Source organism: Petaurus breviceps, unplaced genomic scaffold, assembly GCF_028583685.1.
Source record: "Petaurus breviceps papuanus isolate PSGF00001 unplaced genomic scaffold, PetGlider_PUasm1.0 164, whole genome shotgun sequence".
Taxonomy (NCBI): domain Eukaryota; kingdom Metazoa; phylum Chordata; class Mammalia; order Diprotodontia; family Petauridae; genus Petaurus; species Petaurus breviceps.
Window position 1 is genome coordinate 1,128,872 of NW_027185735.1, and position 27,934 is coordinate 1,156,805.

The window sequence follows — 27,934 nt, forward strand, 5'->3', positions numbered from 1 at the left end:
GATCACCTCTGGAAAAAGATCTCAAAAACAAAACCCCTAGGAATATTATAGCCAAATTCCAGAGTTCCTAGGTCAAGGAGAAAATATTACAAGCATTCAGGAAGAAACAATTTGAGTATTGTGGAAACACAATCAGGATAGCACAAGAACTAGTAGCTTCTACTTTAAGGGATCAAAGGGCTTGGAATATGATATTCCAGAGGTCAAAGGAGCTAGGATTAAAACCAAGAATCATCTACCCAGCAAAACTGAGTATAATACTTCAGGGGAAAATATGGACGTTCAATGAAATAGAGGACTTTCAAGCATCCTTGACGAAAAGACAAGAGTTGAACAGAAATTTAGACTTTCAAATATAAGAAGCAAGAGAAGCATTCGAAGGTAAACAGGAAAAAGAAATCATAAGGAAATTAGTAAAGATGAACTATTTAGATTACTACATGGGAAAAAAAAGATAATTGTAACTTATGAGACTTTGCTCAGTATGAGGATAATTGAAGGGCATATATATGTATATATGTGAATACAAACATACATGTATATATAGGAGGATATGTATGTGTGCATGTGTACATGTATATATAGACAGAGGGCACAGGATGAGTTGAATATGAAGAGATGATATCTGGAAAATAAAAGTAAGAGGTGAGAGGGGAATATATTGGTATAAGGAGAAAGAGAGAGTATAGAATATATATATATATATGGAGAAAGGGAGAATGTAGAATTGGGTAAATTATATCATATAAAAGAGGCAAAAAAAAAACCCTCTTATAATGGAGGGGAAGAGTAGGAAGGTAAAAGGGAATGAGGCAACCTTACTCATATTGGATTTGGATTAAGGATGGAATAACATACATACTCAGCTGGGCATCTTACCCTACAGGAAAGTAGGGGGGAAGGGAATAAGAGGGGGGATGATAGAACGGAGTGCAGATTAGTGGAGAGGGTAATTAGAAGCACACACTTTTGAAAAGAGAGACAAAGTAGAAAATAAAATGGGGGGGAGGATAGGGTGGAGGGAAATATAATTAGTCTTTCACAATACAACTACCATGGAAATGTTTTGCATTACTACACATGTACTACCTATATTGAATTCTTTGTCTTCCCAGTGGAGATGAGTGTGGAGGAAAGAATCTGGAAATCAAAGTTATAAAAACAAATGTTAAAAATTGTTTTATACATGCAACCAAGGGATAGGATATCCAGGAAAGGAGGTATAGAAATTCATCTTGTCCTACAAGAAAGTAGGGGTGGGGGGTTATGGAGGAGGACATCAGAGAGAACAGTTTGGGGGGAAGGGTATTTAGTATGCTTGATATCTTTGGTTGGGGGTATGGGAGAGATAGGGAGAAAATTTGTAACTCCAAATCTTGTGGAAATGAATGATCAAAACTAATAAATAAATAAATTTATTATAAAAAAAACAAAAAAGTTTAGAAATCACCACAGTTGCCAATGATTCAGTTGCCTGAATGATGATCAGGGGATTTGTTGGGGTTTGTTGGAGCCAAGTCTGTGTTGGCATGACCTGAACAGGATTGCCTTCCTTTCAGCCCAACAAAACTTTTCCTGTCAACCTTCCAGGTTGTTCTGGAATAGAAATTTGTTTCACTTTGACATTTTGCATGTTGTCCTGCTCTAGAGTTTGTTTAGAGCAATTTTTACAGCTGTTTGGGGGTGATTGTGAAGAGCTCAAGCAAGTCCCTGCCTTTACTCTACTATCTTGAATCTGCCCTCTCAAAAATCCACTATTTTTGTTAAATATCTGTTTTTATCCCTGATGAATTCACTAATTTATTCTTGCTTGTAATCTCTGCTCACTTTCTCTTCTACTATTTCATATATCAATATGATCAATATATAATCCTTTAATGTGAAAGCTGTTAAATCACTTGTTTTCATGCCATTGCTCCCTAACATTTGAGTGTTTTCTTTTTGGATGATTGCACTATTTTTTCCTTGACTTGAAAACTCAGGGATTTGATTCTAATATTCTTTGGAGGTTTCATTTTGACGTCGCTTTCAAGAGATGATCAATGGATTCATTTCTTTTTTTATCAAATGTATTATTAACTTCTAGTTTACATTGTTCATTTCTGCGAGATTTTAGTTACACATTTTCTCCCCTTGTTTGCATTACCCACCAGCCCAAAATAGAGATCCCACTGGATATCCACTCCTCCAATCTGCTCTCTCCCATATCTTCTCCCATATCCCCTCCAACTTTACAGGAGGGCACAGTGGTTCTCTATGCCCCAGTGCCTGTATATCTTATTTGCTATTTACATGTAAAATAATATTGATAATAGTATATACACATATGTACATATACACATATGTACATACATGTACATATGTATACACACACACACACACACACATATATATATATAAAACATTTGATTTTAAAACTTTGAATTTCAGATTCATTCCTTTCCTCCCTTGTCACCCACTCTTACTGGGAAGATTAGCAATTCAATATAGGTTGTACATGTGTAGCTATGTCAAACATTTCCATAATAGATATATTGTAAAAGACTGACTATATTTCCCTCCTTCCTATCCCACCTCTCACTTGTTCTATTCTCTACTTTGATCCTGTCCCTTTTAAAAAGTGTCTGATTACAACTTCCCTCTCCCCAGCCTGCCCTTCCTTCCACCATCCCCCCTCTCATCGCCTTTCCCCCCACTCTACTGTAGGGTGAGATACCCTATTTAGTGTGTATGTCATTCCCTCCCTAAGCCAAATTCAATGAGAATATGGTTGACCCATTCCCTTTTGACTCCCTGTTCTTCACCTCCATTGTAACCATTTCCCCTTACCTCTTCTATATGAGATAGTTTACCCCAATCTGTCTCTCCCCATCTTCTCTCATTATATTCTTCTCTCACCTCTTAATTTCACCTTTTACATATCATCCCTTCCCATTAAACTGGCCCTGTGCCCTATATTTATGTATACATGTACACATATATACACACATTCACACATGTATTCATATGCCCATATACCTTCTTATATAGACATATATATGTATATGTATATACACACACATTTCTATTCCCTTCAATTATTCTTATACTGAGAAAAGTTTCATAAGTTACAGTTATATTTTTTCCATGTAGGAATGTAAATAGTTCAACATTTATAAGTTCCTAATGATTTCTTTTCCCTGTTCAAATTCTCAAGCTTCTCTTGCTTCTTGTATCTCAACGTCAAATTTTCTTTTCAATTCTGTTTTTTCATCAAGAATGCTTAAAAGTCCTCTATTCCACTGAATGACCATATTTTCCACTGAAACATGATACTCAGTTTTGCTGGGTAGGTGATTCTTGGTTTTAAAACTATATCCTTTGACCTTCAGAATATCATATTCCAAGCCCTTTGATCCCTCAGTGTAGAAGCTGCCAGATCCTGTGTTACCCTGATTGTGTTTCCACAATATTGAAATTGTTTCTTTCTGGCTGCTTGTAATATTTTCTCCTTGATATGGGAATTCTGGAACCTGGCTATAATATTCCTAGAAGTTTACTTTTTGGGATCTTTTTCAGGAGGTGATCAGTGGATTATTTCAATCTCTATTTTGCCCTCTTGTTCTAAAACATCAGGGCAATTTACCTTCAGATTTACTTCACTTTACAATTTACTTCAATTTACCTAAAATTTCTCGAAGGATGATTTCTAGGTTCTTTTTTTGATTATGGCTTTCAGTTAGTCCAGTAATTTTTAAATTATCTCTCCTGGATCTCTTTCCAGGTCACTGGTTTTCCCAATGTGATATTTCACTTTGCCCTGAATTTTTCATTTGTTTGGATCTGTTTAATAGTATCTTGATTTCTCATATAGTCACTAGTTTCCATTTGCTCCAATCTAATTGTGAAGGAATGATTCTCTTCAGTGAGCTTTTGAGATTCTTTTTCCATCTGGTAAATTTTTCTTTTTAAGGCATTCTTCTCCTCATTGCCTTTTTGAGCCTCTTTTGCCATTTGAGTTAGTTTATTTTTTAAGGTGTTATTTTCTTCAGTCAGGTTGTTGACTCTCATTTCATAATTTTCTTGCATGGTTCGCATTTCTCTTCCCAATTTTTCCTCCTCTTCTCTTACTTGATTTTCATAATCCTTTGTAAGCTCCTCTATGACCTGTAAGCAGCTTTTATTTTTCTTGTAAGATTTTGGTGCAGGATTTCTGACTTTACTGTCTTCCTCCTTTTCCATGCTTTGATATTTTTTGTCCCCAATATAGGAGTCTAATGTTGGATTCCTCTGTTTGCTTTGCTTTCCTTGTTTACTCATGTTGACACTCAATTACTTGACATTTGGCTTTTTGCCACAGTAGGACTCTGCTAGCAGGCAGGGGAGCTTTGTACCAAATGCTGGGGTTCTCTCAGCTGCCAATGGTATTATTTGGGTGCCCTCTCTGAAGCCTCCACTTGCTCTGGCCAGCTGGCCACACACCCCAGGACCTCCACCCTAGACAGCAATCCAGATCCAAACAGGTTAAAGCAAGAGCAATTACCCCTCATACTGGTCACTTGGGGCCCTACAATCTGCAGTCCAGGAACTGAAACTGAGGCATCGTGGTGGCTGCATGGCCATGGCACTTCAGTGGCTTCTCCCTCCAGGGTATAAAGGCCCACACGCTCCCAAACTACCAGATCCCAAAGTCCACACTGTATTGACCTCTCACTTTGTCCTTAGCATCTATGGGTTGATAATTCTGGAAACTGCCACAGCTGCTGGTGACCTGAAGTTCCTCCAGCTGGTGGCTGGTCAGGCCCACCCTGGGGCTAAAACATCCGTCTAGCACCAGGTTGGGGTTGGCTACCAGAGTGCTTTGCTAGCTGCTCCCTGCGGACCTGCCTAGCTGTTCTCAGTAGGAGGTTACCTTCTCTGTGTCATTTTGTGGGTTCTGTAGCTCCAAAGTTTGTTCAGCATCACCTTTTACATGAATTGGAGGTGGTGATTTGCTGGAGCCCAGCAAAAGCCCTACTTCTACTCCAGTGGAATCATTTCAACCTCTATGCTACTATCTGGTTCTGGGAGAGCAGGATCGTTTTCCTTGATAAACTTTTGAAATATCATGGCTAGATCATTAAAAAAAAAATCTGTTTCCCAGGTTAATTAAGATTTTCCAAAGGGGTATTTCACATTATTTTCAATTCTTTTTCATTCTTTTCTTTTTATTATATTGTTTCTTGCTGTCTCATGGAGTCATTAGCTTCTACTTGCCCAATTCTAATTTTTAAGCCATTCTTTCTTCAGTGAGTTTTTATACTTTTTTTTCATTTGGCCAAATCTTCTTTTTAAGTTTTTTTGTTCCTCATCAGTGGATTTGTGTACCTCTTTAAAATTTGCCTTGTCCTGTTTTTGAAGGTGTTAATTTCTTAATTATTTTTGTTTGAATTCTCCATTGTTAATTAACATGACTGTTACCTTGTTGGACTTTTTGATTTCTTATCTTATGGAAACAGCTGTAATTGCTCTACTTTTTTTTGAGGAGCGAAAGGCAAGGTAATTGTGGTTGAGTGACTTGCTCAAGGTCACACAGCTAGTAGGGTGTGTCATGGGTCTGCGTTGGGATTTGACCTCAGTTTCTCCTGATTCCAGGGCTGGTGCTCTATTCACTGCATTGCCTAGCTTCTCCCATTGCTCTATTTTTTTTTTTAAAGCAATTGGGGTTAAGTAACTTGCCCAAGGTTACACGGGCAGTTTTGTGTGTGTGTGTGTGTGTGTGTGTGTGTGTGTGTGTGTGTGTGTTTTAAGTATCTGAGGCCGGAACCAATCCTTGGTCCTCCTGAGTCCAGGGCCGGCACTCTTACTCACTGCGCCACCTTGCAGCCCCCCATTGCTCTACTTCTAACATACAATTTCACTTAAAAAAAGATTATTGGGGATTTAAGAAAAAGCCTGTTCCTCCATTTTATGTATATTAACTGCAAGTCAAAGTACACATTTTTTTTCAATACTAACTTTGGTGTCAAAAAGTGAATAGTAGAGAAATGTATGCTAGATATGTAGCATACAAAATATAACTAATGACAAATGCACCAAATGTAAAGAAGCAAAGCAATGGGGAAAGGGAATAAGCATTTTATAAAGCTACATGCTAGGTACTATGCTAAGAATTTCACAAATATTATAACATTTGTTCCTTATATTAACTCTTCAAGGTTAGTAATGTTATCATCCCCATTTTATAGTTGAGAAAACACAAGCAGGGGTTAAATGACTTGCTTTAGGTCATACAACTATTATGTTTGAGAAGCTAGATCTGAACTTGGGTCTACCTGACCTGAGGTCCAGTCCTCTATCCACGGTGCCACTAGCTTCCTGTAGGCATAAACAGGCATAAAAGATATTATTAGCATATAAATTATAGGAAAAATATATTGGTCATGTAACTATGAGTGGTAGATCCAGAAAAACAGGTAAATACTCCTACAGCAGACTGAGGGGACCCTAGTGGTGAATTTATGAGAAGATATGTATAGGCAAGAGTGGATGGTTTGTGAGCTACACCTTTGAAGAGAGTATCCAAATTGATGAGACAATAGATATATTTGAATATTTTAGTGTTTATACTAAAGAATAAATGAACATTTAAGTAAAAATTAAAATAAAATTTTAAAACATTATTCTTCATGTTCTGAGAGAAATAATTTTAAGTATCACATTTAATTAAATGTTTAGTTCTTTTTGATTTTTTAAAATGTAGTTCTTTAATGTAACACACATAAACAGATATGTACATAAGTTCACATATATACATACATATGATTTTAAACTTGTTATGTCTTAATTGAATAAAAAAGCTGTATGAGAATAAATTTTGGAAAAGGGAACAATATTGTTAATACACAGCTTAAATAAATGAATTATAAGTATGGAGCCTACTAGAAAAAACCAAGTACATGTTCTATTTTTTATGTTTTTCAGCTTCTCCATCAATTAAACTCTTGGTGGATGATCCTATAGTTGTAAATCCTGGAGAGGCCATAACTTTAGTATGTGTTACAACAGGAGGTGAACCTACTCCTACTCTTACCTGGGTAAGGTCCATTGGGACTCTTCCTGAAAAAACTGTACTCAATGGAGGAACTTTAACCATTCCTGCCATCACATCGGATGATGCTGGTACTTACAGCTGCATTGCCAACAATAATGTAGGGAACCCAGCCAAAAAATCCACCAACATCATAGTAAGAGGTAAGTTTGTCTAAAGAATTAAATTTTTATTTCCCCCCAAATCCAATTCTTCAAGAGATAAATGGTGGTAGTTGTATGAGACATATACATCTTTCATTTAATAGATGTGCCTATATAAGATTATTTGAAAAAATATTGTAATGTGAAAGGTAGCATCAGATAGAGAAATGTGAGGTCTTCCTAAGGGAGAGAATATCAGAAGTTTCACAGAATTCCTTCTGAGGGAGATGATTGAGAGAGAAGAGACACATAAGTATCAGACTGCAGACATGAAAAGAAGCCTGTATAACCATGTGGACTCTATATAAAACCATACAGACACAAAAGAAGAGACTATCATTAAGGGAAGGTAAAGATATTTTGAAACTTTAATGAACACAAACATCTCCCTATAACTATGAATCATGGAACCCTGTAGTCTCTGAAAAAATTGAAATAGTATTACGTAGAGGTAAGTGGAGATACACAGAATAAGTGTTAATGGATCATGAATATGGAATTACAAGGAAGAAAAGCAAAGATGTCATAAAAATTTTATGGATAAACAAAAAGATTGACTTGTCACATGGCAAAAGTGAGGGATAACTGAAAGACTGTCTCTGTGCTCTGTTGGCATTTTCATATCAAAGGAAGGCCTCCAGGATATTGGGTAGAACACGTGATGAATTTATAGAAGAACATAAGCAAATGTCACACAGGATCTGCAGGTATTTAATGATTTAAAGGAAAGTCACATATTGATATGATCACCGATTCAATTGAATATTTGAGAAAGTAAATAATACTTGGCTTTTTAGCCTATATATATGCATGACAGATAAGGGTCCTTAGGAAGACTAACCAAATTTTCATGTTCTTAGTAAAAAACACAGGTATTTATACCACCCCCCCAAAAAAAACCCCAACTTTACTAGGAAGATGAAACATTATTAAACATTTTTAAGAGTGCCACTAAGGTGAACCTGCTTTATCAAATCCAAAAATGATGCATGGTTATAATTATAAATATATTTTATTTCATTAAATATTTGCCAATTATAATAAAAAATTTATCATTCACTAAAAAATTAGCTACAAATTCTCTCTCTTCTTCCCACATTCCCAACCCCTTGAGAAGATAATATGGTGTCTGTTATACATGGAAAACAAGCAAAATATATTTCTATATGAGCCATGTTACGAAATGCCAAGAACTGTAAATAAAGTGAAAGAAACATGCTCTAATCGCTACTCAGATTCATTAGTTCTCCCTCTGGAGGTTGATATTATTTTCCATCATGGGTTCTTTGGAATTGTCTTCGATTGTCTTTATCAGAGTAAATTGTCTTTAACAGAGTAGTTAAATCTTTCACAGGTGGTCATTTTATAATACTGCTGTTACTATGTACAACAGTCTTCTGGTTCTGCTCATTTCACTCTGCATCAGTTCATATATGACTTGCCAGTTCTTCTGAAAGCAACCTGCTTGTCATTTCTTACAACCCTATAATATTCCATCACGATCATATGGCATCACTTGTTCAACCATTCCCCAATTGATGGGCACCATCGCAATTTCCAATTATTTGTCACAGGAAAGAAGAGCTTCTATAAAACTTTTTATAGAAATAAGTCCTCTTCTTTTCTCTTTTGATCTTTCTGAGATACAGGCTTCATAGTATTGCTGGGGAAAGGGTATGTATTTTATAGTCTTTTTGGTGTGGTTCTAAATTGTTATCTAGAATCATTGGATTAGGTCACAACTTCACCAACAGAACATTAGTGTCTGTATTTTTCTACATCTCCTCCAGCACATGTCATTTTCATTTTTTTTTTATCATGGTAGCTAATTGGATAGGTATGATGTTTTAATTGTTTTAATTTTCCTTTCTATATTCAGTAGCAGATCATTCAGAATATTTTTCATGTAATTTTGATTTCTTCTGAAAACTTCATTTTTTTTATAAATTTTACTCAATTCTGTATACATTTGGGAAATGAGTAATTTTCCATGGAAACTTGTTATAATATTTTTCTTGAGTTTTCTGCTTTCCTTCTAATTTTGATTGCATTTTTTTTGTTTGTGCAATAACTTTAAATTCATGAAATCAAAATTGTCCACTTTACTTTCCATGATCTTCTCCATCTCTTATTTGACCATAAACTCTTCCCCTATGCATAGATCTGAGGGGTAAAATTTTCCATGCTCCACTAATTTATTTATGGTATCAGCCTTTATATCTGAATTAGGGATGTTAATTGGATTTTAACTAATTGTGTTAATTAATTAATGTTAATTAAGCATTTTACAATTTTGTCTTTCACACACATTATCTCATTTAACACTCAAAATAATTTTATTTTGTCAATACTAAGTATCTCTATTTTGTAGACAATTTTATTTTGTGAAGAGTAAATATACACATTTCCTAGACAGTAATCTGAGATTGGTAAACTCATCCAAGGTCATATAGATCCAGGTAACTCAAAAGCCATTTTAGTCACAGAGATGTCAAATGTATAAGCATCAAAAGCAGGATTTGAGACTAGGTCCTCTGGTTCCAGAGCCAGAATTCTTACAAATATACCATGCTGTTATAAAGCTTAAAAAGTAGAGGAAGTGAAAATAAATTTAGCCTTAGACTCTCAGTCTAGTGTTTTTCCCAAAAATCTTTGATGTATATAATGATATCATTGAAATATCTGAGCAGTATTTTCCTTTTTCTGGTTTCCATATCTTTATTCTTCTCGAAGGCAAGATGAACATACTTTATGACTAGACAAGATTTTCAGGGCAAAGTCCCTAAAAAAACAGTATTAAAGTACTAAGGTGGATAACTATACTCGGCTCAAGATTCTTTAATTTTTTTGTCTTTATTAATTTTTTTGTTTTCTTTTAGTTTACAATATTCAGTTCCACAATCCTTGAGTTTTAAATTTTCTGTCCTTCCCCTTCTCCTTTCCTCCCCCTCCCCCTTCCCATAGTGGCATGCAATCAAGTATAGGATCTGGGCAGCATTTTTCTTGAGGAGTAGCTTCAAAAGTAAAGATTACCATTTTAAAACAGAAATTTTCACTTGATACAACTTTATCCTAATGCAAAATTCTTTTCCATACAATTTGGAGTAGTAGAAAAATGACTTATAATTTAATTAAATTTGTAATCATTAATTCTGATATTATTTTTCAGTATAATCTTGGGTAGTCACTAAAAGATTAAGGCCTTGTTTCTCTGAATGCATGCTTCCTCATTTCACAAATGAATGATGTGGAACAGAAAATTTCTAAGGTCACAATTTCAAAATTCTGTGATTCTCCTTCCTTTATATGAGTAATTTATCACAATGGTGAATATGCCATTTTTTAAATTATTTTTTTTTCTTGAGGTGGCTAGGTGGCACAGTGAATAGAGCAGCAGCCCTGGAATTGGGAGGACCTGAGTTCAAATCCGACCTCAGACACTTAACACAAACACACACACACACACACACACACACAAACTAGCCATGTGACTTTGGGCAAGACACTTAACCCCAATTGCCCTCCAAAAAGCAAAAATTAAAAAAAAATTTTCTTCAAAATTTTATTTTAGACTCAAATGCCCAAACACAAATACAAAATAGAGAAAAGAAACAAAAACATATAAACTTAAATATTGGAACATAAATACAAAGTTAGAAAGAAAAATAGCACATCGTGAGCTTAGCAGAACATGATAGGATTCAAAGCATATAACAGTAAATTTTCATTTCAAGAAAGCCTTTATTGATAAATAATACTTTGTGTTGAGAATTTTCCATCTTTTCTGTGCTTCCTTTTGCATTTTCTTTTCTCTGTTGTGCACTTTTTTACTTCTTTCTTTTTGTCTCCTCCCCTCAACATCACTCCCCCAGAAGGCCACAGTAAAGTTTACGTATGTTACTATATAGTAAATATATACATACCGCTCCCCCAAAGGCTACAATAAAGTTTAGATATGTTTCTCTATAGATGTAGCTATATACATACACGTAGATAAATATACATATATGTATTGATATAAATTTCCCCATACCTATTCTACTCCTGATCTTTGTTTTTATGTATGTATCTCTTGTTTTCTATCCCTCCTGCCTTCTCTTCTTTACTTCTATTGACTACCTTGTCCTCCTATGACTTGCCTATCCCCCTCCAAGGATCCCTCCCCTCTCTTCCAACTCCCATAAATCTAAACACCCTTCTATACACCTATTTTATTTATTCCCTCACCCTCCCCTCTAAAGATATCTCCCTTGTCCTCTCACCACTCCTTATGCCCCTACTGTTTTATTTCTTCTGAATTTTGAAGACTTTTTTAACTTTTCTAAATATAGATGTACTGTTCCCTCTTAAATCCATTTCCTATGAAAGTAGGTTACCAGAACTACCAGCTTTCCTCCACCATCTAAGTCCTGTTTATCAGTTCTTCCTCTTACATCTCATTTGTAGGAAACAATTACTCTTTTAAGTTGTTCCTAAATAGTTTCACTTTTGAAATTCATATCATACTCACATTTAACCCAATCTTTCTTATGAACCACCCAATTATTGATAAGAACCTTAGACATACATTTTACATTTTCATGTATAAAAACTAAAGAACCTCTACTTATGAATTTCTTATAATCAATCGTTAGTATGTACTTCATATTTCTCTTGGTTCTTTCATGTCAAATCTTCTATTGACTTGACGATTTAAAAAATTTAAATTTATTTTCTTTTATTATTTTTTAATTTTTTTTAAAGCAATTGGGGTTAAGTAACTTGCTCAAGGTTACAAGGCCAATTATTTCTAGGTGTGGTGCTGAGTATCGGAGCCCGGATTTGATCCCCAGATCATCCCAACACTGGAGCCAGTGCTCTTACTCGCTGAGCCACCTGGCCGCCCCTCATTTGACGATTTTTAAAACAAAGTCTTGAAAGTCTGAGAGTTTATCGAAAATCCATTTTTTCAGGGTAATTCTTAACTTTGCAGGGTATGATATTTTTGGAGCCCCACTTCTTTTTTCCTTTGATATGTTGTGTTCTAAGACCTACAGGCCTTTAATATCTCTGCTGCTAGGTCTTATGTAATTTTCATTGTGGTACCATCATATTTAAGTTGTTTTAATCTTGATGCTTTTAATAGTTTTTCCTTGAGCTGGGTGTTTCAGAATTTGACTATGATATTCGTAGGAGTTTTCCTCATAGGATCTTTTTAAAGTGGTAATTGAAGGATTTTTTTTTCTATTTCTACTTCCCCACTCCCCTTGTTTTAATGTTTCAGGGCAAATTCCTTTAATTGTTCCTTGTATTATGGTATCAAGATTCTTTATTTGAGTATAATTTTTAGTTTTACTGTTTATTTTTATATCTTCTCTTCTTGATCTATTCTACAAATCTGTTGTCCTTCTTCTAAGATTTTCCCTTTATCTTCTATTTTTTCATTATTCTTACTTTAATCTTTTCTTGATCTCTTATAATTTCACTGGCTTCACTTTGCCTAATTCTATTTTTCAAGGTGTCATTTTCTTTCTTAAGATTCTGGATCTCCTTGTCTAGTTGGTTGACTTTCCTTTCATAACCTTGTTTTTCTTGGATTATTCCTATTTTCTTTTTTAGTTTTTCCTCCATCTCTGTCATTTCATTTTTAAAGTCTTTTTAAAGATCTTCTATGATTCTTTTTGGGCAGGTGACCATTTGACATTACTCTGTGGTAGATTCTTTACTTCAATATCCTCCTCTGAAGATGAGCACCAGTTATCTCTATTCTCATAATAGTTTTCTATGATTGGATTTTTTCTCCTTTCCCTGTGAAATTTTTGAGTTAATAGCTTAATTTTTTGTAATCCCCTCTAGCCCTGCCATATGGGAAATGGTGCCTCATGCCACAGACAGTTCTTCCCTTTAGCCTGAAACTAAAGGCAAGCCTCCAACCTCCTGTAAGTGCCTGCTGCCCGGGGCTTTCTGCCCCACTGCTTCTGCACTTACGCAGCCTGTGTTGGTTCCTTCTCGCCCCTGCCACTCTTTGCAGCACAACTGGGTTTGGTGTTTCTTGTCAGTAGAGGCTCTCTTGATCTTCCTGGGCTCAGATGACCAACTTCCCTCATTATCCCCATGGTAAAAGTTCTGGTTGATGCTGCCAAGGCAGCCTCTCAATCCAACTAACACCAGGGATTGGAACCTTGATGTTCACTCTTCACAGGGACCTAACTTTGTTCTGAGATTAATATTCTGATCTTCTCAAATTGTCAAAGGAGGACCCTATTATTCCCCTGTTTTTATTTATCTCCACCCACACTTTGTTCACCTTAAGATGCTATTTTAACTCTTTTGTGGGGGAAATCTTGAGAGCTTGTAATTTTCTGACCTGCTTTACCATCTTTCCAGAGTCCTCTCAAATTCCTCTTATTCTTTAAAAAAAATTATTTATTTACTTTTACTTTACAACATTCAGTTCCACAAACTTTTGAGTTCCAACTTTTCTTCCCCTCCCTCTCCCCCCTCCCCCCATGGCAGCATGCAATCTGATATAGGTTCTACAAATACCTTCACATTAAACATTAATCAAGTTGTAAAGAAGGATTATAACCAATGGAATGAATGAGAAAGAAGGGACAAAACAAATAAAAAAGAGAGAGAAAGCAAGTAGTTTGATTCAATCTGTGTCCCTAATCCATAAATCTTTCTCTGGATGTGGATAGCTTTTTTCATCAAGCGTCCTTTGGAATTGTCTTATAACCTTGCATTGCTGAGAAGAGCCCAGTCTCTCAAAGTTAACTGTCACAGATACAATGTATCTGTAATTATGTACAAAGTTCTCCTGGTTCTTCTCCTTTCTCTCAGGATCAGTTTATATTGGTCTCTTCAAGTTAATACGAAGTCCATCTGTTCTTCATTTCTTATAGCACAATAGTATTCCATTACATTCATATATCACAACATTTTTAGCCATTCCCCAGTTGATGGGTATCCACTTGGTTTCCAATTCTTTGCCACCACTAAAAGAGCTACTATAAATATTTTTGTACATATGGGTCCTTGTCCAACTTGTATGATCTCTTTGGGGTATAACCCTAGAAGTGTTATTGCTAGGTCTCAGGGTATGCATATTTTATAGCCCTTTGGGCAAGTTTCAAATTGTTCTCCAGAATGGTTGAATCAGTTCATAACTCCACCAACAATGCATTAGTGTTCCACTTTTCCCAAATCTTTCCAGCCTTTATCATTTTCTTGTTTTGTCATCTTAGCCAATCTGACCAGAGAGATGTGGAATCTTAGAGTTGTTTTGATTTGTATTTTTCTAATTAATAGTGAGTTAGAATATTTTTTCATATGCTTATACATATCTTTAATTTCTTCCTCTGAAAACTGTCTGTTCATATCCTTTGACCATTTATCAATTGGGGAATGACTTGTATTGTTATATATTTGACTCAGTTCTCTTTATATTTTAGAAATGAGGTCTTTATCAGAGATACTGGTTATAAAAATTATTTCCCAATTTTATGCTTTGCTCATAATCTTGGTTACATTGGCTTAGTTTGTGCAAAACCTTTTCAATTTAATGTAATAAAAATTAACCATTTCACATTTTGTAATGCTATTTTTCTCTTGTTTGATTGTAAATTCTTTCCTTCTCCATAAATGTGACAGGTAAACTATTCATTGCTCTCCCAGATTACTTACAGTATCAGCCTTTATATCTAGATAATGAACCCATTTAGACTTTGTGTTGGTATACTGTGTAATATATTGATCTATGCTCAGTTTCTTCCATACTCTTTTGCAATTTTCCAAGCATTTTTTTTTCAAAGAGTGAGTTCTTATACCAGAAGCTGGAATCTTTGAGTTTATCAAACAGTAAATGACTGTAGTTTTTGACTACTCTGTCTCATGTACCTAATCTATTCCTCTGATCCACTAAGCTATTTCTCATCCAGTACCAAGTAGTTTTGATGACTGCTGCTTTTTAATACAGTTTAAAATCTGGTATGGCTAGGCCACCTTCCCTAGTATTTCTTTTCATTAATTCCCTTGATATTCCGAATCTTTTGTTCTTTCAGGTGAATTCTGTTACTACTTTTACTAACTCTATAAAATATTTTTGGTAGATTAATTGGCATGGCACTAAATAGTCAAACTAATTTAGGTATAATTGTCATTTTTTTAAATATTAGCTTGACATAACGACAAACAACTGATGTTTTTTCCAGTTATTTAGACTTGACTTTATTTGTGTGAAAAGTGTTTTGTAATAGTCTTCATATAGTTCCTGGGTTTCTTCTGACAGGTAGATTCCCAAATATTTCATAATATCAACAGTAACTTTAAATGGAATTTCTCTGTCTATTTCTTGATTTTGGGCTTTGTTAGAAATATATAGAAATTCTTAAGATTTATGTGGTTTTATTTTATATCCTGCGACTTTTCTAAATTTATTTATTATCTCAAGTAATTTGTTGCTTGATTCTCTAGGATTCTCTAAGCATTTCATCATATCATCTGCAAAGAGTGATAGCTTAGTCTCTTCTTTGATTAATGTGATTCCTTCTATTTCTTTTTCTTCTCTTATTGCTACAGTTAACATTTCTAATACTAAATTAAATAACAGGGGTGACAGTTTTATCCCCTATCTCATTGAAATTTCCTTTTATTCTTAGAAGTTAATCCAGAGCACTTAACATAGGATGTGTGATTATCATGTAGTTCAATATATTATCCATTCTATGTTCATTCAGAAACATCATTTTTTAAAGTTACCATTGGTTTGCCTACAATGTCAAGAAATACAAGGGAATACCTAGAGGAAAGAGATATATAATATCTGCTTATTTTGCCCACCCCTTGAGAAGGCATGAGTAAACATGGCAAAAGGTTTACAGTTTGACCTTTAATCTATATCAATAATGGACTCATAGCTGTGAAATTAGTCCTAGTGAAGTATTAGGGTGTGAGTACATTACACTGATCAGTCCTATGAGTGATAAAAAGTATAGAAGATATAATGCCTTTAAGAAATTTGTAGTCTAGTGGAAAAGTCAACACAGACACAGGAATAATTAGGCAGTATATATTAGATATAAGAGTGATAAAAAGAAAAGAAGAGAGAGAAAGAAGAAGAAAAGAAGCTGGTGATGGATTTCAGCAAAAGAAAATGTTTTTTTTCCCCTAAATTTATTTATTTATTTATTTTTTATAAGCAATCGGGGTTAAGTAACTTGCTCAAGGTTACACAGCCAGTTATTTCTGGGTGTGGTACTGAGTATCTGAGCCCGGATTTGATCCAGGTCATCCTGACACTGGAGCCGAAGCTCTTACTTGCTGAGCCACCTGGCCGCCCTTAAGCAATTGGGGTTAAGTAACCTGCTCAAGGTTACACGGCCAGGTGTTTCTGGGTGGGTGCTAAGTGTCTGAGCCCAGGATTCGATCTCCAGGTCTTCTCAACACTGGAGCCAGTGCTCTTACTCGCTGTGCTACCTGGCCACCCCGACTAAAATTAAAATTAATTCATGTATCCTTTGGAATTGTTTTAGGTCTTTGCATTGCTGAGAAGAGTTAAGTCTACCAAAATCAGGTGTCTCACCCCTTGACTGTTACTGTGTACAATGTTCTTCTGGTTCTGCTCCTCTCTCTCAATATCAGTTCATATATGTCTTCGGTTTTCTCTGAAGTCTGCCTGTTTATCATTTCTTATAGCACAATAGTATTCCATTACATTCAGACACCACAACTTGTTTAACCATTCCACAATTGATGGGCATCCCCTCAATTTCTAATTCTTGGCCACCACAGAAAGAGCTTCTATAAATATTTTTGTACATGTGGGTCCTTTTCCTATTTGTATGATTTCTTTGAGATACAGCCCTAGATGCAGTATTGCTTGTTCAAAGGGTATGCACATATTTATAGCCCTTTGGGCATAGTTCCAAATTGCTCTCCAGAATGGTTGGATAAATTCACAGCTACACCCACAATGAATTAATGTGCCAACTTTCCTGGATCTTTTCTATCATTTATCATTTTCCTCTTTTGCCATGCTAGCCAATCTGAAAGATGTAGTGTGGTACCTTGTAGTTGTTCATATTTGGGTCTCTCTATTCAATAGTGATTTAGAGGATTTTTCCATATGACTGTAAATAGCTTTAATTTCTTCCTTTGAAAATTTCCTGTTCATATCCCTTGACCATTGTCAATTGGGGAAAAGTCCAAGAATCTTAAGGGAAATAATGAAAAAATTAGAAGGAAGAATGAAGAAAGATCTCAAGATATAACACACGTCAGTAGCCAATGAAGTGATTTGTAACTGTTTGGAAGTCAATTAATGGAACAGATTAGATATACAATATGCAGAGGCAAACAAAATTTGTAGCTTAGTTTTTGATAAACCCAAAAACCAAAGCCAATGGGACAAAAATTTTCATTATTTGACAAAAACTGCTGGGTAAACTGAAAAACAGTTTGGTAAAAGCTAGAAATCAAGTTAAAGCTCAGTCCATATACCAAGATGTAATGCCATGCACAGAAGCTTTCCAGAAGAACTGCTAATGTGAACAGCTTTTTTTTTTTAAAAAGCAATTATGGTTAAGTAACTTGCTCAACATTACACAGACAGTTGTGTGTGTGTGTGTGTGTGTGTGTGTGTGTTAAGTATCTGAGTCCAGAACCCATCCTAGGTTCTCCTGACTTCAGGCCAGCACTCATTCACTGCGCCACCTAGCCACCCCTGTGAACAGCTTTTTTAAGGTTCTGATTACTCAGTATAGTGATCACTCTATTCCATAACAAAAGCAAAACATCAGTGGAAAATCAAGATACAGCATAATTCCAAATACGGCATTCACCATATTACAACTTATCATAGAAAATCACAATGTAATATTCACAACATAGTCTCAAAGCAAAATAGTCACTCTTAAGTTAATTCAATCAGTCACTTATCAGTAGTATCACAGTACACAATCAAAGTCTTCCACTCTTGGGGCAAAGTCTTGATTAACTCAATCAGTCACTTATCAGTAATAATAGTCAAAGTACTCAATGTACAATCAGTCACTTATTCAGTAAAGTCTTACTAAGTATCATACACAAAACCCTCCACCCCTTAGGTCACTAGTAAACTATAATTCCATAATTACTCAGTACCCAAGGAGAGGTCTTTTCTTCATCTTGACTTGGGGCCTATTCTCAGATTCCCTGGATCCCCTTCCATGGCCCCAGATTCTACCTGGATTCAATGTCAGACAGCTCCCAGTTCCTTGACCAGCTTTCTGGGGGAAGTCCTGCTCCACACTGGCATTCACAGGGTTTGGTCCATGTCGGCTCCTTCACTATTTCTGCTCCCAGGAATTCAAGGCTCAACCAAGCCACAAACCAAGTCTCAGCATCCCAGTCATGCTTCAGTCACCTGGGCTCCTGGGATCCTGTTCAGAAGCTCCACCACCACAAGTTTTTAGGACTCAGTTCTTCATTCTTCTGTAGCTGTTCTGCCACCAGATCTCGGTCTCAAGGAAATTCTGACTGTGCCTCTCTGGGGCTTTTCTTATCTGGGGCTTTTCACTTCCTTTAGTCAATCCCTTCCTGTTACTCAGTTAACAGGAGACAGGAGTTCATACCTTATGTTTTCCCAATCAGAGGCTTAATCAGTTAATAAGTGCTAAGTACCTGCTACTTTTGCCAACACAAAGGGATCTACAAATTCAAAATTCCATTACCATTACAGAAGACAAACTCCAAATGAATATGTGACCTAGATAAAAAAATCAGAGGACAAAGCAATAAATTATCTTTCATATCTGTGGAAAAGAGTCCATATCAAACAAGGGAAATCGATTATGGAATAAAATGAACAATTTTGACTATATCTTTTTGCACAAATGAAATAAATTCAGGTAAAATTAGAAGGAAAACAAATAACTTGGGAAGATATTGTTGCAAGTTTTGCAGATAAGTCCACCATTCCCATGATTATATGCCTGTATTCAAGTTTATAACTTTATGAATGATTTCCCAATTATTAAATTATCAAAATAAGGGAGGAATCAAGAGGAAAAAGCATTTATTAAGTGCTCACACTACTCTAAGCATTATGCTAAGTGTTGGGGTACACACAAAAGCACAGAAAAAATATATGCCTTTAAGGAACCTTCATTCTTATATAGAAGAAAACACAACAAAAGAGCATGATTTTGAAATCCAGAATATAAGGAAATTGTCCAGGAGAAGTGTAGTGGAGACAGGGTGTCCTAAACCTCTTTAAAAATAAAGGAGATATTTGCCAGTGGTAAAAACCTTGAAAATATTTAGGTCTTTGGGTAGCAGAGATGATAAGATGTTCCACTCAAGGAGCTTCCAGTGTGCTAAGAGAAGATTCAGAATGAAAAAGCAATAGAGAAATTATTTTGAAGCCCAGAAAGACATGAACAGTGCTAGCAGGGGAGCTAGCAAAGAAAGTAAGCAACCTGCCTTCAAAGTACAAAATCCAAGCTATGAACTGCTACAAGAAAAATTCCAAATAATGTATAATAAGAGAAATTCAATTAAAAGAATTCTGATGTTCCATTTCACACTATAAGAATGGTTAGTTGATCAGAAAGAAAAATTACAAATATTGGAGAGGATACAGGAAAAGAGGTATAAATTTCCCAGCAAAAACTCTAAACGACCAAATTTCTCAATTTTTTCATCCATATACAGAGATACACATGCCTTTGATCTTGCCACAATGTACAAAGATTCTACTTTCATGTTCATGAACTATGAAATTCCTTTATCTAATCATAATCTGTTGTCATTCCACTGATTATCTGCCTTGAAGTTCCAAACTGCATTCTTAATCCTCACCATGACCTCTACTTCTTCTAACTTGTTAGTTTTGAATTATCAAAGAAAATGACAGAAATGGGAAAATTTACCAGAAAATTTGAGATGCAGCAAAGATAGTCCCGAGCAGAAATTTATATCTCAAAACACTTTCAAGAACAAATGGCAAAGGGGCGGCCAGGTAGCACAGCGAGTAAGAGCACCGGCCCCAGTGTTGAGAAGACCTTGAGAAGACCTGGAGATTGAATCCCAGGCTCAGACACTTAGCACCCACCCAGAAACACCTGGCCGTGTAACCTTGAGCAAGTTACTTAACCCCAATTGCTTAGGGGCAGCCAGGTAGCTCATCGAGTAAGAGCACCGGCTCCAGTGTTGGGATGACCTGGATCAAATCCGGGCTCAGATACTCAGCACCACACCCAGAAATAATAACTAGCCGTGTAACCTTGAGTAAGTTACTTCACCCCAATTGCTTTAAAAAAAAAACAAATGGCATGAACTTATATATTTATGCCATTTTGCTTTTGTTTGTTTTCAAAGAGAATATTGGATGTTTTTGGAAGGCAAGGCCTGATCAGCAGCAGATAAATTACTGCTAAATTACTCCAGGGAGATAAGTGGTATAATCACTTGAAAATCATAGTAGTACTTGTTTTCCAAGAATTTTCTACTTAAAGAAAGCAATAATAGCTGCAGTACCCAAGGTATGACTGCCTAATTAGGCCAGCTTCTTTCTAATACAGAAAAGAAAATTCCATTTCTACCTTGTGGCCACTTAAGTTTTCATATTTTTAGTTGCTTGAATTTTTTTTTAACTTATTTTGATGTTTGGTACAAGTAGAACATTTTATTTGGGTCAGATAAATCTATAAAGGACACAAATTTCAAAACCAAAGAAATCAATAAACAGTTTGTACAAAAATTAGTATATGGTAAATACTAAAAACAAAATGAATGAAAACTCATCATACCTTTAATGTGTTAATATTGTTCCATTTGTCTATCTGGAAGGTGAAATGTGTCACACAGTATACCAAGATAAGGTCAAAACAGGTACATGATTTAGACATAAAAGTTGATATCATAAACAACTTAGGAGTACATAGAAAAATTTTACCTGTCAGATCTTTGAATAAGGGAAGAGTTTAGGACTAATTAAGAGATAAAGAAGTGAAGTGAATAATTTTGATTACATGGAATTAAAAAAGTTCTCCATAAACAAAATGAACTCAGGCAAAATTAAAAGAAAAAGAGGAAATGGTGAAAATTTACAGAAATAGTGTATGATAATGGCCTCACTTCTCAAATGACAAATTTATATATAAAAAAAAATAAGAATGATTCCCAAATTGATAGAAGGTCAAAGGAAATGAACAAATAGTTTTCAGAAGAAATCAAAGTTATTTGAAGATGTGTGAAAAAAATGTTCTAAATCACTAATGATTAGAGAAATTCTAATTAAAACAATTCTGAGATACTATATAATGCCTATGTGATTGCTTAATCTGACAGAAAAGGAAAATGTTAAATTCTGGAGGGGCTGTGGGAAAAAAAGACATACTAATGTACTTGTTGGTAGAGTTGTGAACTGATATAGTCATTCTGAAGAACAATTTGAAACTATGCTTGATGGCATATAAAACTGATCTAGCAATACAACTGCTAGATCTGCATACCAAAGAGATCAAAGGAAAAGGAATTTTGAGTACAAAAAATACTTATAACAGTTTTCTGGGGGCCTTGCAAAGATTTGGATAGTGAGTAGATTCCCATTAATTAGAGAATAACTGAACAAGTTGGGGTTTACAGTTGTGAAGGAACACTATAGTGCTATAAGAAAGAATGAGGGGGCAGAGCCAAGATGGCAGAGTAAAAGCAGGAACTTGGCTGAGCTCCCACTCCAACCACCTCCAGTACATATAAAATAAGACTCCAAAGAAATTTCAGAACTACAAAACTCAAAAAGCAACAGAGAAAAACAAATCTTCTCCTTTAAAACAACCTGGCAGACTGATAGGAAGGGTCTATCACACCAAGCTGGGAGCCAAGCACAGTCCCACATGAGCTATCTGGACCAGCCAGAGCAGATTTCAAGGGAGTGAATCACCAACAACTGTGAACATTTCCAGATTTCTCAACCCATATACACCAAAGAGAAAGTGAAAGGTCAGTAGGGAACTCTGTTGGAACAGGGTGCAGAAGAGAGCAGTCTGGCCCCTGCCCCCAGGGTGATAGGTGGAGGCAGTGGCAGCTGCAGCTGCTGTTGTGTGGCTGCCTCTGGAGCTCTTGGCCTGAAGAATGTAGGGGGACCAAGCAACCATTCATAGGGTAATTGCTTTTGCTTTGACCTCCTTGAATCTGGGTCATGGTCTTGGGTGGTGTTCCTGGGGTGTACGGCCAGTGTGCCAGAGCTTGTGGTGGCTATAGAGAGGACTCCCTCCTCAGAATTCTGACAACTGCAAAAAATCCAGTGATTTGGGACACAGCTCTCTCCACTCTGGAAGCAGAGTTCTACTGTGGCAAAGAGCTCAAAAGTCAAGTAATTGGCCAGCAAGATGAGCAAGCAGAGGAAGTGCAATCACACCTAAGAATCCTTTTTTGGGGACAAAAAGGTTCAAAACATGGAAACAAAAAAAGTCAAGACTCCTGCATTAAAAGCTTCCAAGAAAAATATGAATTGGTTACAGGCCATGGAGGAGCTCAAGAACATTTTGAAACTCAAGTAAGAGAAGTGGAGGTAAAATCAGGAAGAGAAATTAGAATGATGCAAGAAAATCATGAAAAGAGAGTCAATGGCTTGTTAAAGGAGACCCAAAAATACTGAAGAAAATAAATCTTAAAATATAGACTAACTCAAATGGCAAAAGAGCCACAAAAATCAATGGGGTGAATAATGCCTTAAAAAGTCAAATTGGCCAGATGGAAAGAGAATTTCAAAAATTCACTAAAGAGAGTAATTCCTTCAAAATTAGATTGGAGCAAATGAAATCTTTTTGAGAAATTAAGATACTATCAAACCGATCCAAACAAGTGAAAAAAGAGAAGGCAATGTGAAATATCTCATTGGAAAAACCACTGACATGGAAAATAGATCCAGGAGAGATAATTTAAAAATTATTGGACTACCTGAAAACGATGGTAAAAAAAGAACCTAGAAATCATCCTTCAAGAAATTCTCAAGGAAAATTGCCCTGATATTTTAGAACCAGAATGCAAAATAGAAGTTGAAAGAATCCATCAATCACCTTTTGAAAAGGATCCCAAAAAGAAAACTCTTGGAATATTATATCCAATTTCTGGAGTTCCCAGATTAATGATAAAATATTACAAGCAGCCAAGAAGAAACAATTTGAATATCTTGGAAACATAATCAGGATAATACAGGATCTGGCAGCTTCTATGCTGAGGGATCAAAGGGCTTGGAACATGATATTCTGGAGGTCAAAGGAACTGGGATTAAAACCAAGAATCACCTACCCAGCAGAAATGAGTATCATGTTTTTGGGGAAAATATTGTCATTCAATGAAATAGAGGACTTTCAAGCCTTCGTGATGAAAAAACCAGAGTTGAATAGAAAATTTTACATTCATATGCAAGAGAAGCATGAGAAGGTAAACAGGGAAAAAAAATCATAAGGAACTTATCAAAGTTGAACTATTTACATTCCTACATGGAAAAAGGATAATTGTAACTCATGAAACATTTCTCAGAATGAGAATAGTTGAAGGAAACATAAATGTGTGTATATATATGTACATATATATGTATATATATTTATATATACATATATATGTCTATAGAAGGGTATATGGTCATATGAATAAATATATGAGTTTGTTTATATATGTGTACAGATATACATAGACAGAGAGCACAGGACCAATTGAATAGGAAGGGATGATACTTAAAAGTTAAAATTGAGAGGTGAGATAGGAATATAATGAGAGGAGATAGGGAGAGAAAGAATGGGGTAAACTATTCCATGTAGAAGAGGTAAGGGAAACTGTTAAAATGGAGGGCAAGAACAGAAAGGCAAAAGGAAATGGGTCAACCTTATGCTCATTAAATTTGGCTTAGGGAGGAAATGACATACTGTAATGTAATGCCAAGCAAAGGCAACTTCCCAAGGTTCAAATTACCAGGATAGGTGCTCTCCGTTTTTTTTAGTGACAAATTAAGAACAGAGAAGGTCAAAATATGACATCATTCAAAATGCAGCATTTACTAAGTGTGATGAAATAATCTCCAAGTACTACCCCACCCCAAGACCTTACATTCATTCAATCAATTACAAAGTCCCTGTTCTAAATACTACTCCACCCCTAGGCTGTACCTTCATTTAGTCCATCACAAAGCCCCTCTTCTCAAATGGAGATTAGTTTCCAATCATAAGTAAAGTACATTTCATTTGTTCAATCATAGAACACAAAAGGTCAAAAGTTCCCCACCCCTGGTTCACAATTGAATCTACCCCAGAGTTACAACAAGTTTAAGCACAGCACTTAATACCCAAATGGAGATCTTTTCTTCATCTTGACACAAGGAAAGTTCTCAGCAATCTTTGTTCCTGGGGAGACAAAGCTTAGCAAGGCCACAAGATACATTGCCAGTCTCTTCATTAATTCATCCTCTGTGTGCAGAACAGTCCCAGGACCCCTGAAAACATTAGCAAAATCCTCTCCCAGGATTTCTGTAAAGATACAAGAAAATCCTTCTTCAGGGCTTCTGAACCAACAGAAAGGTTTCCAGACTCCTGCAACAACAGCACTGTCCTTCACCAGTGGACAGTATTCACTCTCTGTCTGCAGGACAGTCTCAGTAGCTCTGAACCAACAGAAAGGTTCCCAGACCCCTGCAACAACAGCACTGTCCTTCACCAGTGGACAAGTCTGGCAAAACAACATCAAAACAGACAGACAAAGTACCAGCAAAACAGCCATGTCTCCTCAGTCCTTGGCAGCTCTGGGGGCAGGTCTCAAAAGTCCAGGGCAATTCAAAGTGGCCCTCAGCAATTCTCTCAGTCTCTCTCTGCCTCCACGAGGATGCTGCTTCCATAAAGTTCTTCTGCCTCTCTCCTGTGTCTCTCCAAATCTACATCACCAGCTCCTCCCAGTCCAGCACTCTCTTTTCATGTCAACAAGTCCATCCCACAAGTGGTATTAACAAGCTCTGGGTTTTAACACAATCAAACCAAACACCAAGCCAATACAGGGGAATCTTTAAATGCCATTACTATTACACATACACACTAAATAGGGTATCTTACCCTACAGGAGAGTAGGGGGAGGGGATGAGAAGGGGGATGATGGAGGGGAGGGGAGGTTGTGGAGAAGGGAAGCTAGAAGCACATAGTTTTGAAAAGGGACAGTGTCAAAGTAGAGGATAGAACAAGTGGGGAGCAGGATAGGATGGAGGGAAATAGAGTCAGTTTTTCACAATATATACACTATGGAAGTGTTTTGCATAGCTACACATGTACAACCTATATTGAATTGCCTATCTTCCCAGTATGGGTAGGTGAAGAGGGAGCAAGGGCAAGAATCTAGAATTCAAAGTTTTAAAATGAAAATTTTATATATAATTTTTTCATGCACCTGGGAAATAAGATATATAGGCAATGGGGCATAGAGATCCATTTTGCCCTACTGGAAGTTGTAGGAGGGATGGGGGAGGATATAGGAGAGAGCAGATTGGGGGAGGTGGTATACAGTGGGATTGCTGTTTTGGGGTGGTGGCTAGGAGAAAGACAGTAAATTTCTAACTCAAAGTCTTGTGGAAATGAATGATGTAAAATAAAAATAAACATAAAGTTAAATTTTTTAAAAAAAGGTAAGCACAATGTATTGTTCTATGCCCTGTTTCTGCCAGACTGCTTTCCAGCTTTCACAACTATTTTTTTTTTTTACCAAATAGTGATTTCGTTCCATCAAAACTTGTCTTTACACTTGTCAAACACAAGATTATTATAGGTGTTTGCCTCTGTAAATTGTATGTCTACTCTGTTCCTTTCTATTTCTTAGTCCCAGATAGTTTTGATAATTAGTGTCTTATAATTTAAAATCTAGTAAATATTTTTACTTTATATTTTTACATTAATACCTTTGATATTGTTGACTCTATGTTACTTCAAATTATTTTGTTTTTTTCCCAACAGTAATTTTTTAGTAATTTAATTGGGATGGCATTGTACAAGATCTTGAGTTATATCATATGCCTTTTACCAAGATAAGGTCAAAATGGATACAAGACCTAGGTATAAAGTAGGAAAATTGAAGAATATAGAACTTACTACTTATCATATTTTTGTATAGGTGAATAATTTTTAAATAAACAACACATAGAAACCATGTTGAGATGTAAAATGGATAGTTTTAATTGCATTAAAATAAAAAAAATGTTTTGTATGAATAAAACTAATATAGCCAAGATCAGAAGGAAAACAGAAAAAGGAGGGAATGTTTTTTTCAGATACAGGTTTCATATCCACACTACACAAAGAACTTTTTTTAAACAGAAGCAGTAATGAGGTTACACAGTTCTGCCCTTCTTAGTAGACTTAGGGTTAGTCAAATTCCTGATGTTATTTCCCTATATCCCCTCTTTATATGCAGATTACATAGAGGTGGTAGTGAGGATGAGGATACTTATCACCAGTCATGCCCTCTAAGCTCATAACTGTTTGCCACACCGCCACCTTTCTAATTTCCGCTGGTCAATGTCATAGTTCCAGGAAGGCCATGGTCTTACTAAAATAAGTGAGCTTCCCCACAGCTACCGATTTATCTTCCAATAACTTTTGTGAGAGCAAAAGAACATACCTTAATATCACCTCTAACAATATGAGCAGACTGTCTTTAACATGTCTCAATTTGACTGAGGCAGTGCCCATTAAGGCTTAATAAAAATGAAGTAAAGAATGGCCTCTTTAAAAAAATAGATCTGGGAGGGGAAGACCCTCAGGATTTCTGGCCAAAACTGAAACAATTATTATTTACATTCATTCTGAAACAATCAGTGCTCAAATAGTGACCAAGTAGGGCTTGATCTAGTACCAAAGTGATTTGGGTTTAAGGCTTGTCCTTAAGAGAAAAAAAATACAACAAAAAAATTTCAGAGGCTAAAGTTTATATTCCCTTTGGGCAGAGCACTGGCAGGTAAGCACATGATATCCTATGTGGAGAGGGAAGAAAAAGAAGGAAGAAAGATAAGAAAGAGAGAGGAAAAAAAAGAACAAAAAAGAGAAAGAGACAAGGCTTAATAAGAAATGAAGCAAAGAATAGCCTCTTCAAAAAAGTTTAACCTGGGAGGGGAAGACCTTCTGGCTTTATGGCTACAAACAGAAACAATTATTATTTACACTCATTCTGAGCCAATCAGTACCCAAAGAAAGACCAAATAGGGCTTGGCCTGAGATTAGCCAACTAATGAGAGCTAGAATGGTGGAGGTTAAGTTTTGTCTTTAAGAGAAAAGGAGAGAAAAAAAATTCAGGTATGATACCCAATGTGGAAAGAGGGAAAGGAAAATATGTTTGATAAACTTATTTGTAAATCCATGGGGTCTTGTAGTGTTTTTCCCTCTCTGGGAGGTTATTCTTTCCCCTAAGATTTGATTAAGTTCTGAGTTCTCTATTGAGAGTTCTGTTAAATTGGTCATTATACATACATACATACATATATATGTCTATAAATGAAATATATTCATCTAAATACATGCATATTTGAATATATCAACTTCATTTTAATATTAATTTTTTTCATTATTTTAGTAAAATTTCTTAATGTTTTATTTCTCTCAATTTTATTAGCTCATTTGTTATTTCAATTTTTGCTTTTAATTTCACTAATTTCTTACATAATTGCCAGAATTTCTATTTAATTGGGACCTTTTAATGTGCTGGTTTCCTAGATTTTTTTACTTTTGTG

The 27,934-nt window shown here is 35.7% G+C and overlaps 1 protein-coding gene across 1 annotated transcript in view; it reads left to right on the forward strand.

Moving 5' to 3' along the window:
• Positions 1-27,934, forward strand: part of MDGA2 (MAM domain containing glycosylphosphatidylinositol anchor 2) — a 990,863-nt gene that overhangs the window by 401,365 nt on the left and 561,564 nt on the right. Inside the window, exon 6 of the mRNA XM_069082199.1 lies at positions 6,943-7,212. Coding sequence (XP_068938300.1) covers positions 6,943-7,212 — 270 coding nt within the window. The remainder of the gene's footprint in view (positions 1-6,942; positions 7,213-27,934) is intronic.